We start from the raw sequence: 14,590 nt of genomic DNA, 5'->3' as shown, positions 1-14,590 counted from the left end.
AGCAGGGATTCAAATGAACAGCCTCTTGCTCCCTAGGCAAGCTGCTTCCCAGCTGTGCCACCGCAGCTGATGATTCAACCTGAGTGGGATCTAAAATAACTGAGCAGACATCAAAAAGCTTGTGAGCGTGTACCTGCCTTAGAGAGAAGCCTGGTCCTGACTACAGAACTAGCACAGGGCGGGCGGGCACTAGTTCCACAGGCACTCACTCCTGATTAGCTGAGCACTTGAAGCAAGAAAGCTGGACCATCTTGACTCTTGCCAGCATTCAGGCAGCTGTATGCCATCCACAACTGCATGCAGGCATGATGGCTCAGAACTGTATCCACAGAGAGAAAGAGAGAGAAATTAAAAATGGGCCCTTTGATTCTGCTGACAAGATACCAGACACACTCTGCTGAATCTATGGAGAGTACCTCTTACTTTTCAGCCTGGGCTAGTGGTAAACAGAAGCAAGAAAGCCAGCTTCCCATCACACTAGAATTCTGTAAACTCTTCAGGGCAGGGACCTTTTGCTTATGTTCTTTTCTAAAGTGCCATTTACACTTATGTACAATACATTATTCATTGCAAAGAGATGCGAACATAAAATGAACCATTTAGATGAAATATTAAAAGGAAAATGCCTCACACCTGGGAAGAAACTGGAGGAGGATTCAGGCTATGGTAAAATCTATTTTTAAAGCTCCCATGTTGAGGGTCTGATGATTTGGATGGCTTTTCAGTGGGGCTGAGCGCAAGCCGATGTTTCACTCCATCCCTTTTACAAGTATTTAAAGCTGGCGCCTTCTGGAGGCACATGCTAAATGTCTCTCTCTGACTCTCTACCTGAGACCAGCATAAAGCCAGAGATCTGACATCCGCAACCCTGAGAAAAGGAATTTAGCATGTGTCAAGCTCATTCTGGGCGTCTTCCTCCTATGGATACTGTTTTTTAAAAACTTATTTTATACTGTATTTTACAGCCAGGCAGGTGGTTCCTGGCATGTCTTTTTGCAGGATTAGGCCATAGTGGGGTTGGGTGGTTTGGGCATTAAGTGTAGAAATTTGCTAGTCCAGTGGTATCTGGGAGCTTTGTCTATGTATGTCGTGTGGTGGTGTTGGGGGCTGTGAGGTGGAAGGGTCATGGTTCTGTGGACTCACCCTGGAGTCCACAGAAGAGCCATGAGGCCAAGTAAAGTAAAATGGATAGCTCTAGAGCTGGCACTGTGAGATTGATACCACTTTGGAAAGCAGTTTTGCTGTGGTGGACTTGCCAGAGGAGAACCATGAGGTGCTGGCCGAATCATTGTTCCCTTCAGAGAACCGGGGGAGGGGGACTGCTCCTCCCCAGTGGGAATTCAAATCTAGTTTTTGCCCAAAATGTCCTGAAACGTTTGGGGAGAACTCATTCCAAGAGCCTAAAATGCAAGAGAAATCAAGGATGAACTGAAAAGCTTAGAGCGCCAGATAAGTGATAAGGACACCAGGTCCAATGGGGGGGGGGAAGCCCCCCGAGCATAGAAGGCCATCTGCAAGGAACCCTGTACCTTCGTTCTCTAGGTTAATAGCCCACTGCCGTTTTTAATTTAGTACTCCTTCCAAAGCAAATTGCATTCACTCTCTTCGAGCAGAGCGCCAGTGCATCTGGAGGAAATCTGGACCCATCATGAAGTTCCTCGGCTGATCCTCCAAAAGCCATTACCTGAGGTGGATCTGGCTAGGGTAGGCCATTTGTCCCCAGTTTGGAGAGGGAGTCGCTGGTGTTAACTTCTAGTGATCCTTAACCAGGGGTGTAGCTATGGAGCAGATGGGTTCAAAGAACCCGGGCTCCTGAGGGCCCCCCAGCTCCACCCCTCCCTATCTTCTTCATTATCTCCCTCACTCCAAGGGGCCGTTGGGAGAGAGGGGTGAACACAGGCCCCCTCTCCCCTAGCTACGTCCCTGTATTTGACCTTCCCTCATTATGAGAGACAAAGATGGAGAACCCCGTTGAACCTCCAAGGTCACTTGGTCACAAGATACAGGTCGCTTGTAACATATTATCACTTGGGTAGCCCTCTTCAGTATGTTACCCTTCCCAATATTGTTTCCCCAGCATAATATTTGAGACGACTGGATTTGTAAAGCTGTGAGTGAAAATGGTTGACACGATTAGTGATGCCAAGCTGCGTGGGATCAGGACGTGGCTGGCTTCCCTCCTTATCAGCTGCTTTGCTGACTTCCTACTGCATGCAAGGGAACTACTCCGGCTCAGCAGTGGTTAGTCCCACCAGTTAGAGCTGGTAGAAGAGGGCGTCTGCTACCCTATGCCGTGCTGCTAGAGTGAAAAGTAGTAGTAAGCAAATAATCGTGCTATCTTTTTATATAACCCATCTTGGGGGGAAATTCAGCAGTATCTGCTACAATTCAATTCAGTTTCTAACGATCAAAGATCAGCACATCTGCTTCATATGCAGAACGTTCTAGATTAAGTCCTTGGCATCTCTGCGTCGGGAAAGGATTTCGGCTAGCAGGACTGGGAAAGATGTGTCTGTCTGAGAGTGGAAATCCACTGCCAGGGGAAAATGCCTCCTGCAGAGTCCAGCTTTACATGTTCATTACCACCCACTCTCCAAGAATGGAGTGTTAGCTCTAGGTTTATTATTTTATTTGTTTATTTCGGCCCAAGGCCAGCATGTGTTAGCTCTAGGTGCAAGATTCACAAATTCCAGATCGATAGTAGCACTGAAGCTGGTAGCTTTGGGCGATGTAAGGAAAGAGCAAAGATCCCGATCATATGATCTAGCAAGATCCCTGACCAATTTAGGATTCGTCTCCTTGATGGTGTGTCTGACTTTATGGATGGCTTTTGCGTTATAAATAGATTGGGGCAGATTGGAGGTGCCAATGATTTCCCATGAAGCAGTGAGCTCTGAGCACTTTCTAAATATAGCTGGGAAGGTTTGAACCTTGCTCCACTTGGTTGCTGTGTAATTAAGAGGTAATTCAAGTGTAACTCGGGAACCACAAATCAGTTGACAGGAGGATAACTGGCTTGTGGGTTCCGGCTTTCCCCTGTGTAATCGGCTAGTGCTTGTGTGAACTGATGAGGCAAAGAGGTGCCGACGATGACTAACCCCCTGGGAATGGAGCTGCCCGTCTCCTGCTGCTGCCATGTCACATGGGCAATTAGTCTGTAATTTATTCTAGGCAGCATGATCTCAAGATGAAGAGCTGTGACAGAAGCTGGTTGCCCTTCAAGAGCAAACAAGGTAACTGCACTTGTCTGTCTACACTGGAAAAACATTGTGCCATGCAGCAGAGGGATGGGTGTCGAGCAACTCACTTCAGTCTGAGCTGGAAGGGAAACAGGGATGTAGCCCTCCTTGGGGAACAGGCTCGCTTTCGTGCCTGAGGGCAGGGGCTCTCAACCTTGAGTCCTCGGCTGTTGCAGTAACGATACGCCAAGATTGGCGAGTTTCTCTGACATACCAAATCTCGGCGTATCGTACCCTACTTGTGGCATGGAACTGGACAGCGGGCAACTCACTTCAAAGTTACAGCGGTCTGGTTCAGCGCCACAACTAGCACAGTATATGCCATACAACCGGTGTAATCTTGGTGTATTGTTACCATAGGTAGGGCTCACACAGGCTCTTAGGACTGAAGCAACTCACAGCAAACTCAACTGCCATGTTAGGTGGGAAGCCGGCCATTAAGTGGTGCCTGCCTCTCTCTGGCACGCCACAAAATGCAATGAGGACCTAGCTTTCAGGAATGCCACCTAATGGCACCGTGAGGAAATGACTTGACTAGCACACTAGAGGTTGCTGGTCCGAATCCCCGCTGGTATGTTACCCAGTCTATGGGAAACACCTATATTGGGCAGCAGCGATATAGGAAGGTGCTGAAAGGCATCATCTCTTACTGCACGGGAGATGGTAATAGGAAACCCTTCCTGTATTCTACCAAAGAAAACCACGGGGCTCTGCGGGCGCCAGGAGTTGACACTGACTCGTCGGCATGCTTTACTGTTTAACTTTCAGGACTGTGGAAAGGATTACTAAGAACATATATGAAACACTCTCAAGCAAGGGCTCCCAAGTTTGGGAGAAGACAAGAAGGCCCTTGTCCAGGAGGCTGATTTGGCCCAAGCACCTGCCTCTTTTCAGAGATGGATAAAAATGTATGTTCTGCCAGGCCTTCAAAATGAGGTCTCTGTTTTCCTGACAGACACTGAGCCTGCTGCTGAGATCTGTTGGTTAAGTTGTTTAGAAGTTGTGTTGCTTTTGACAGATTTTGTTTTAAGCTAGTGTGGTGTAGTGGGTAGAGTGTTGGACCAGGGAGACCTGAGTTCAAACCCCCATTCAGCCATGAACCTCACTGGGTGACTCTGGGCCAGTTGCTTAGCTCTCAGCTTAACCTTCCTCACAGGCATGTTGTGCAAATAAACATTACCATGTACACTGTGCTCTGGGCTCCTCAGACAAAAAAGTGGGAAATAAATTAAACGTTATCTGCTTTGTGGACACAGTTGAAAAACAAATGCAAAAACATGGTCAATCTTGCTTTGTTGTACATGCTTAACAAACAAAAAAGATGATCCCTGTATTTACAGGTATCCAGAAACCTTTTGCACAAACAGGCTCCTACCACTTTCTTTGACTGCTGTTGCACATTTTGGGAATCTTGGATCAAGGCACAGTAAACATGAAATTATTTAGTGCTACACACAAATTCAAGACATGCACTAGTTGGGCTTAGAACTGAACTGCAGCTGTTGAGTTCCACGTCACACGCAGGGTAGGATACACCAGCATGTTTCGTATTGTCATTGTGTGTTCCCGGGACTGTGGCAGCCTATTATGACTTCAGGTGCTGCAGTATATGTAAAGCTGGCCAATGAGTATCTTGCTGGTTAAGATTTCAGCTGCAGCCTTTGGGAGCTCACAGTTCATGCTCTGGTTTCTCAAGCGTCAACCACTTGGTCTCACCTGTCTGTGTTCTTCATTTGCAGGAGAGGAGAGGAGATCTGGTCTTGTGGTAGCAAGCATGCACTGGCCCCTTAGCTAAGCAGGGTCTGCCCTGTTTTGCATTTGAATGGGAGACTACATGCAAGCACTGTAAGATAGAGGCCCCTTAGGGGATGGGAAGAGAGACACTCTAGGAAGAGCACCTGCCTGCTTGCAGGCAGAAGGTTCCACGTTCCCTCCCTGGCAGCATCTCCAAGAGAGGGCTGAGTGAGGCTCCTGCCTGCGGAATTGGAGAAGCTGCTGCCAGTCTGGGTAGGCAATACTGAGCTAGATAGACCAATGGTCTGACTCGGTATATGGCAGCTTTCTACGTTCCAAGATGTTCCTGGAGACAGGGCCATGGGTGCCAGCTTGAACATCCTTGGTGAGATGCATTTGTGTGCTTTTTTCCCTGTTAGTGAAACCAGTTTGCTTTGCCAGTACGAATTTTTGCAATCCGTTCCACTTGGCATCTTTTCAAGCTCAAGTGAGCTATGCTAATATTAATTAGCTGATGGAAGCGCAGTGGAAATTGGACAGGGTGCATCAATATTGTGCCTGTCACCACCTGCTTTCCTCTGCGGGGACATTCACGATGCACGTACAGTAGGAAGCAGAATTCCACCCCTGCCCCCTGCTCTATGCACACACATTTCTTAGAAAAGATCCTGCCCCCTATTTTTGTGGCCTCCCTTGGTCTTATTTCTTTCTACTCGTGAAAATGATGAAATTGTATGTATTGAAATTAATCAGTAGCTGTGAAAAAGAGCTGCTATTTCAGGGTGGTGACCCACTATGGTGCACTGGACAGAACTTTGATTTTGGACGCAGGCCAATGAATAGCTCAAACTAAGAGCTAGCTGTGGAAGGAACATGCTTCCAGCATGCATGGAGGGGGACAGGCAATCCTTGATGATTGCACCTTTTCCTCTGGAAATATGTTCCCAAGGGTCCCACAATGCTTGACACATTTTTGGACACTGCTTCTCTCTCCTTTTGCACATCTGCAGAAATGATCACCATGTACAACTCTGAATTTGGCTGTAGGACGTTTGCTCTCAACCTAACCCTGCTTAGCAGGTTTGTTGTGATGATAGGATAGGCAATGTGTGCTGTCTTGAGCCACATTAGAAGGATGGTGTTTTAGAGGTCCCACATCCCTAGGGAGACATGACTAGTGCAGAAGAGAACTGCTAGTGCAAAGATGAACAAGTCCTTTTTAATGATAAAAATGCTGGCCCCAGATAGCCCCAAGCTAGAGACCCTCCTAACACCAGACTGTGTCAAGAACATAAGAACAGCCTGGCTGGATCAGACCCAAGGCCCGTTTAGCCCAGCATCCTGTTTCCCCACAGTAGCCCACCAGATGCCCCTGAGAAGCCCAAAGGCAAGAGGTGAGGGCAGGCCCTTTCTGCTGCTGTTGCTCCCCTGCAACTGGCACCGAGAGGCATCTTGCTGGCTCTAAATCCTCTGCCACTTTGCTCAACACATTATTAGTACTTCCTAGTGCTGCTGGGTATAGGTCACTGTCTCAAAAAAGGATAACCTAGGTGTGTGCCTGATGCACAACAGCAGCCCTCCTGCAGGATGTTGGACTACCACTCCCATCATCCTCAGTCAGAGATGATGGGAGCTGCAGTCCAACATCCTGCAGGAGGATTGATGTTGTGCAGCCCTAGGTTCAACTCAACGGTCCAGTGCAGTATTCTTAATGTGCACTGGCATTTCTGATTCTCCGCACCTGTTACACACCTAGTTGTGGGTACAGCTGGATTTCAGGGAGTATAGAGATAAGAGTCCTGTCCGTCCCCCACCCCCCAAACTAGGTCTTGCCCTCAGCTTCACGAAAGACTTGTCGGAGGCAAGTTCTCATTCTCTGTGGCCTCCCCCTCCCCCTTTGCCAGCAACATCCATTAAAGGGCTATTTCAGTAGGTAGCAAGAGGCTTCACTTGTATTTCCAAGCATTTAGCAAAGCTGATTCATGGGCTGTGCATTAGGACAAATGGTACCCACAGTAAAATGAAATGCCAGGGAAATGATGTTTGAAAAGCAGGAAATAATGTTTGTTTCTTCCTTGGTACACTGTGTCCATTCATCCACACGCAACCACCCATCCACACAGAGAGAATTAGCTAGGCTTGAAGGAAGTCCTACTCTAAGTAAAATTGGTGGGGGGGCGAGGGAGATAGCTGGAAAAACAGAACTGGGGGGGACCTTTTTCTCTTGTTTCTAGGGACCATTACAGTATACTAGTAGTTGAGGCCGATGCAAGAAGTCACCTTGCATACATTACACTGCTTGGAAAGTTCAAGCAAGTGAATATATAATAATGATGTGCTTGCAAAAGTGAAGTAAAGTTTAACTTGCAGGATTTCAACTTCAACAATTTTATTTAATTAACTCCCAGAGGAAACTTGACTCTGAAAGAGCTTCTGCTTCTCTTGGACATGATATGTCTATTTTGAATTACTGATCCATTAATAAGTGATAGAATTCTTTTTTTAATCAAACCTTTCCCCCACTATATATTCTAGTATACATAATAGTGCATTCAGCATTGTTCATTTATGTAATTGGGAAATACGAGATGTGAAAATTTCACACACGTGCTGCTTCTAAAACTCGCCTAGCTGGACAGGCTCTGTGTTGTAGACTAGAGCCCCAACAGGCACTAGAGGCTGCAGCATAAATTATCAAGGGGCAGAGAGGAACCTTCTGCATGTAAAATTAGGAGGGCAGGAAGGGTGCAGAGCAGCAATAGAGGTTTGCATGTCTACAGGTTTTCCTTTGGGAAATAGGAGAAAATATACCCCTGCAACTGTGTGGAGTATATCCAAGGATGCACATTTATTATTATAATTTTACATTTTATATCCCGCTCTTCCTCCAAGGAGCCCAGAGCGGTGTACTACATACTTGAGTTTCTCTTTCACAACAACCCTGTGAAGCAGGTTAGGCTGAGAGAGAAGTGACTGGCCCAGAGTCACCCAGCAAGGCTCGTGGCTGAATGGGGATTTGGACTCTGGTCTCCCCGGTCCTAGTCCAGCACTCTAACCACTACACCACGCTGGCTTGTATCAACTGTCTACATAATGTTGTTTAGCATACCCCAGAATCCTCTGTAATGTACAGCAGCAGCCAAAGCAATGTGGAAAAAGATCCCTGAAGATCAACGTGCTTGATGGCCTCTGTGCTACAGGACGCAGCAAATGGAGCTTCAACCAGGTCTGATATTTGAGCTTCCTTCTGGAGGAAAAAAACAACATTTTCTTCCTCCCACACACACTTGTAGGAAGACTGGTTTAAAAATAAAGTGTCCCTCGCATAGATTGTTGAATGCCACACACTGAGTGCAGGCAAGAAGCTACAGGATGTCAGCAAGCATCTAACACCGATGCACCATATTGCTGAGTTGCAGATGGTGGGGGTCCCAAATCCAGTCCACCTTTGCTCTGTTCTCCTTTCTGTGGGCATCTCCCTTTGTAAGCTGCTCTGACAACTGGAGAACGGCTATTCAATATTCCCATTAATGTTGAGTGACAGGAATGGAAAGCAAGAGCAGACTTTCAAAGGAACAGCATTTCTCAGAAATATTGTTGGCTAAAAGCAGGCGCCCGAATGGATTAGCTATTTCTCAATAGTGTGTTTATTGTGTACTATGCCTGGGTTTTAAATGGTTATAAGTATTATCAGAGGCTGCAGGAGGGAAGCGTCAGCCTTGGGATAGGTTTTATGGACCAGCGGTATTGAAAACTAGCTAAAACAACAAACTAGTTGTGCTTCAATTATTAGTACAGACTCAGTGTGAAGGTGACATCTACTGGCAGAAGAGAGACATTTCTTCAGACCCTTGCTTCAGCATCAAAGCTTCACATGAGACTAGTTTTCCTGCACAAGTGTCACTGTGGACTTCCAGATACACAACCCATACTTACATACATGCTAGAGGGCAAAATGCCAGTAGCACAGGGCATTGTACCCAATTCTCGAGTTAGTCCCATTGTTGCAGTGGAGTAAGTCTGGTTGGTGACTGCAAGGGAGATCAGCGGGCCATTGCGTCTTTGGTTTCAGCTTTACTGCCAGAGGACACAGAACCCCTGTGTGTGCGGTGATGCCTCCCTGGCCCACCTGACAACCAATGAGGCCTGGGGTTCATGCTGCTACGTGCTGGACGACAACAGCAGGGTGAGGAGTCTTCGATCTCACATTACTGCACGATATTGTACTTTATGCATTCCTGGAGGGGCTGGGGGGCGGCTGTGGGGAGGGGGAGAGCATAATATCCAAGGTGGCCAAGGCACACTGGGGTGCACTTTTCCCAGCCCCTCCAATTATGGGGCCATTTCCCAAGACTCTGGAACCAAACGCCCAAATTCCCATTGACGTAATGCTTCGTCATTCATGGTTGTAGGCACAGAACCTAACCCCTGCAAATAATGAGGTCCGCCTGTACCAGGTCAGACACCATGACCACTCCTTTCTGATGCATACCAGTTTTAGGAAATCCCAGTGTTTTATTTCCTGCCCCCCTGAAGGCAGCCCCCTCCCTCTGGCCACTCACTTGCTGCCCACTCCAGTGCTAAAACCACCTACCACCCCTCTCCTCCTCCGCTTTCTACCTTCTCGCTTGAAGCTGATTATCCGCGTGTCCTTGTTTAACCCCTCAGTGGGTCCCTTTCAGTCTATCTCCTCTGGCTTCCTGCCTGCCAGCCGGCCATCCTGTGTATGCTGCCTTGAGTTCTGTGGAAGAAAGGAGGAATAATATACCTCTGTAAATGTGCTTGCATGCTGCATTTTGTGGTGACAACAACTCCTAGAGAGGTAGCCAAGGTAGTCCTATAGCAAAACACAGGAGTGTCTTTTGGCACCATGAAGACAAACAAAATTAATGTGGCCAAAGCTCTCATGAACTAGGGCCCACCTTCCATCGGATGCGTGAAATGTTATCCGCAGCCCATTATTTCACATGTGGGTATATTTGCACTAGAATGCCACAGCTCTCTTACCGTGGGGGTAGGTAACCCTGGCTCTCCAGCGCCTCTCCTCCCCAGCCACCACATCATCCACCCTTCTGGCTCCTTCCCTGCTGCGCTCAAACATGCCATGGTTTCTTCCTCTCCAAACAGCCACCCCCACCCTCCATCTCCAAACTCCAGGTGCCCAGCTGCTAACTCCTGCCACCTTCACTTTCTCCTCTCCAGCTCTGTTGACTGCCTGCCTGCAGTCTGGCTTCTTTCCTCACCAAAGTCACCAGTCTGTCCGGTCCATAAGCCTCGACTCTGGACTCTTCCTCCCCAACTTCCCTGCTGCTTTCGATTCAGTCTCTCTCTTTTGCTCGATCGGATATTTCCCCTCGGGTACTTCAGCAACGACTCACGCTCAACATGTCCGTGATCAAACTCATCTTTCCTCTTAAGCCACCCTCCCATCCATCGGCAGCACCACTACCTCCTCTCTTATATAGGCCCAGCGTCATAATCTCTTCCATTCCTCTCTTCTCTTTGCCTTCCAGGGCTAAAGTCCATCATGAAATCATGCCACTTCTCTTTACAACCTGACGTCCCTCGTCATCTCTTACCATGACTTCTGCCGTTTTCTCTTTGTCGGCTTTCCATTGTCTTATCCTGGCCCACACACCTCTGCCAGGAACTCTGCTGCCAAAATGGTTCACCATCCCCTAAGGGGAATATCCTGCAGTGCTCACAGGTAGTCACCCATCCAAATGCAAACCAAGGCAGACCCTGCTTAACAAAGGGGTCAATTCATGCTTGCTACCACAAGACCAGATCTCCTCCAAGTTCAATCAAGCCAACATTATTTTTCAAGGCTCTTTATTATTTGTGATATAAGGAGGCATACATCATTGGGAGGGGGGGGGGTCTGATTCCCTTTAAGTACTACTCACTTGTACATGCTTAGCAAAGAAGAAGAAGAAGAAGATGGTGATCCCTGTACTTACAGGTACCCAGAAGTCTCTTGCACAAACAGGTTCCCTCTGCTGTTATTGCACATTTTGGGAAAGTCTTGGATTAAGGCATGGTAAAAACAAAATCGTTTAGTGCTTTGTCAGTAGATGCTTCAGCACACGCTACACAACATAAAACTAAATTCTTTGAACATGTATATACATACACTCACATTTTTTAAAAAAAAAAAGACATGCACTAGCTGGTCTTAGATTCAACTTCTCTTGTTGCTTCGTAATATACAAATAAAGTATAATGTTGTAAACAAATGGCATGCACATAAACTAGAACAAAAAACAACCCCTTTTAATGTAGTATCTGAGAGCTATGATGTTTAAATAAAACAAAATATATAATTTACTAGTCCTCAACGTTTATGTGCCATTCTTGGAAGATTTATAAGTTCTGGGTTTGTTTGGTTTACAGGTTGGCAGCGTTAATGTTTTGGAGACTGAAATATGGCTTTCTTTTACATACATTGTACCTCACAAACATGGACTTTAAAAAAAGGAAATGTTATTCCATTTGGATGCAGCTTCCCAGGCATCAAAGGAAAGCTAACAAGAACAAAACATTGGATAGGATTGCCAGGCTATATTTGAAAAAAGAAAAAAAGCAATTTCCACAAGTCCCCTCTTGATGAAAGGGCATTCCATCCTGCATCACTCCCCAGAAAGGGGGACATATTTGGCAAGTGTGGATTCCAAATACCACTGGAAGGAAATCTCTAGGCTTAAACCTTTCACTTCAAACTCATATATAAAACAAAGCAAAACGTAGCAGTCCACGGAGGATGCAACTGCTCAAGTGCTCAAATTAACTCCAAATTAAGAGGGCGAGGATTTTCATGGCCACATTCTAGCACTAGAATATTAGGTCTGTGGGGAGCGGGGGAATGTCCTGCCCCACTCAGTCGAAGCCCCCGCAAGGACCACTGCCCTCTCCCATCGGGATGAGGACGCACTTTGGTGAGTGGAAGACCTGTTCTCAAAAATGTTTGGGGTGGGCTTCTCTGGCCTCGCCCCCACCACAGTCAATAGGTTAGATCAGGCAGAGCTCCACACGGTGGCTTCCCAGGAGGCACCCGCTTCTCTCGGCCACGGCTTTCTTCGCCGAGTCCAGGCTGGGGAAAGTGACCAGAGCTTCTCCACTGGGCTGGCCGCTGAAGTTGTAAAGCGGGAGGATGGAATCCGCGTGGAGCTGCAGGGATGGAGGAGAAGGTCAGAGGGGCAAGGCAGCTGCAGGGAAATCCCAAGACAAGCACACTCCATGGAACCAAGCCCAGGGCACCTTGTGCCCCACGGAAAGCACAACCACGGCAGCTCTGTATAAGTGGCGCAGACGCTCATCACTTGGCTGAGCCGTTCTCTGCCCAGTCGAGGGCTCGGCCCCTTTTAAAGCACCCAGGCTGTATTACAGCCACAGAGGAGGGGAAGGGTGGATGAATGTCACCGGAAAGGAAGGAGATGGGCAGAACAATGGACTTCTCCTGACATGTACTCTCGTGAAGATACTGCTCAGATGTATTTGCTGCCACTGGGCAGCAGCTTAACTTGGACCACACATCTCTCTTCGGGGCATACACAAGCATCCCACAGGGCCAACTTAGAAGAGCCCGGGAGCCCTCTGAGGAGCAAGGCAGCCTAAGAAGCAGCCTTAGACCAGGTGCTGGTCTTGACCTTTAAAGCCCTACACGGCTTGGGGCCGGGGTACCTGTCGGACCGCATTCACCCATATGAACCTGCCGGGGCCCTCCGCTCATCATCTCAGGCCCTGCTCATGGCCCCGCCACTAACAGGGATCCGGTTGGCGGAGGCTAGAGATAGGGCCTTTTCAGTTGTGGCCCCTGGGCTTCAGAACGCCCTCCCCAAAGAACTTCGCCAGGCCCCTTCCCTCAGAGTTTTTTTAAAAACAACAACTGAAAACACATGTTTTTAATGAGGCTTTTTCATGCTCCATTATTGTTTTGTTATATTTTCCATTTTAATTTGAACCTAATAATTGTGGTTTTTAATCTGACTTAAAAAAAATTAGTTAGTTTTATTACTTTTATTATTTTATTATCTTTTATTACTTTTATTGTATCTGTGTCTATCTTATTGTTGTGAGCCACCCCGAGCAGTTGTGTACTGGAGGGGCGGGGTATAAATATTTTAAATAAATAATAATAATAATAATAATAAATATACCAAGTCAGGCCCTTGGTCCACCTAGCTCAGTCTTGTCTACACTGACTGGCAGCGGCGTCTGCAAGGTTGCAGGCAGGAGTCTCTCCCAGCCCTCTTTGGAGATGCCGCCAGGGATTGAACCTGGGACCTTCTGCATGCAGCTGCTCTACCTCTGAGCTACAGTCCCATTCTCTCTAGAGTCATTCAAGAAATGGGTGCAGCATGCCCAAGTATAGCGGGGGTGAGAGCATGCTGACCAGCTCCACCGCCTGCTGACAAGCACCAAAACTGGAGATGGCATGGGCTGTGTCACAGAGTGTGTTGGTGCTGGGGGTGGTCTGTGCAGGGGTGTAACTATGATAGGGCCAGGGGAGACAGTTGTCTGGGGGCCCACTGCCTTCGGGGGCCCCCCAGAGGCAAGTCACATGGCTGACTCCCCCACCCACGCACCCGCCCGGGCTTCCTTGAGCTGTATTCATCCTCCAAAATGGATGTGAGCATTAAGATCTGGAGCTACCAGAACAGAATGTCTTTCTCTAGCCCCATTAAATTACTGGCATTGTCCACAATTGACAAAATCTTTTTAAAAATAATTTTGGATGATATTCTATTGTGGCACATAGGAGAGTGTGTGTGTGTGTGTGTGTGTGTGTGTGTGTGTGTGTGTGTGTATGTATGTGTATGCGTGCTTTTTGTTACCACTATTCAGCCTCATTTAAGATTTCTTTACTTCATGAGCTGAGCTTCGGCGTGGGGTGGGGGCATTTTATAATCTTGTCTCTGGGCCCACTCCAACTTCACTACGCCCCTGGATCTGTGGCTACACAGCATGCTCCCCCTCTCTGTGGCTATGCTGTGCCCACTTTTTGAACCGTTCAAAAAGGCTAGGGTCAAGGGGCTATGACTGACATTGCAATATACAGGCTGCCCTACTCACTAGAACACTGGGACACTCCAACAGCCAATGTGGGCATGTCCACAGTGTGCTTAGCTGAGGCCAGGAATCTGAAGCTTCCATCGTATCTACCCTCCAAAGCCTGACATAAACCAGAGACTTCAACTCACACTGGTCTCCCACTATTCCATGCGTTTTACGGGCACAACTGCACGATTGGAGCAGTATAATATATTCGCAGCCGGGGGAGGCGGCAAGGTTCCACAATGAACGAATAATGCAACGACTACTGTAGTCCATGAGTCAGACCCACAAACCTTGGCCATGGGTACCATCTCAGGGGACAAACGTTTGTACAGTAGTGATTTGGGGAAACATTTTACCCTCCCCTCCCACCCCACCCCAAGATGGAAGAGAGGCGATAGCATTGTTGCACTGACCGCTTTCTGCGTGTTGTCACCCTCTCTTCATCCCTGTCCCTAAGGGCCAATCACTTTTCCACAGACAAGAAGATCTGGCTTAGGGTTACAGGTAACACGTTATTGTACTCCTTCCACGGAGTGATCTTTGGAGAGCATTCCTGCCAA

At 47.7% G+C, this 14,590-nt stretch overlaps 1 protein-coding gene across 5 annotated transcripts in view; it reads right to left on the bottom strand.

Annotated features, from left to right (window-relative positions):
- Positions 1-10,788: 10,788 nt before the first annotated feature.
- The window catches only part of ESRP2 (epithelial splicing regulatory protein 2), an 85,180-nt gene continuing 81,378 nt past the window's right edge, over positions 10,789-14,590 (bottom strand). For 4 of the 5 annotated variants that reach the window (XM_053270401.1, XM_053270397.1, XM_053270400.1 and 1 more), the window contains one exon: positions 10,789-12,140. In XM_053270401.1, the coding sequence (XP_053126376.1) occupies positions 11,982-12,140 (159 nt within the window). In that variant the 3' untranslated portion in view covers positions 10,789-11,981. The remainder of the gene's footprint in view (positions 12,141-14,590) is intronic. The other variant, XM_053270398.1, reaches the window with a different exon arrangement.

Source organism: Hemicordylus capensis, chromosome 9 (assembly GCF_027244095.1).
Source record: "Hemicordylus capensis ecotype Gifberg chromosome 9, rHemCap1.1.pri, whole genome shotgun sequence".
In the NCBI taxonomy this organism is placed as follows: domain Eukaryota; kingdom Metazoa; phylum Chordata; class Lepidosauria; order Squamata; family Cordylidae; genus Hemicordylus; species Hemicordylus capensis.
The sequence above is the reverse complement of the archived record's forward strand: the minus strand, read 5'-3'. Positions and strand labels throughout refer to the sequence as shown.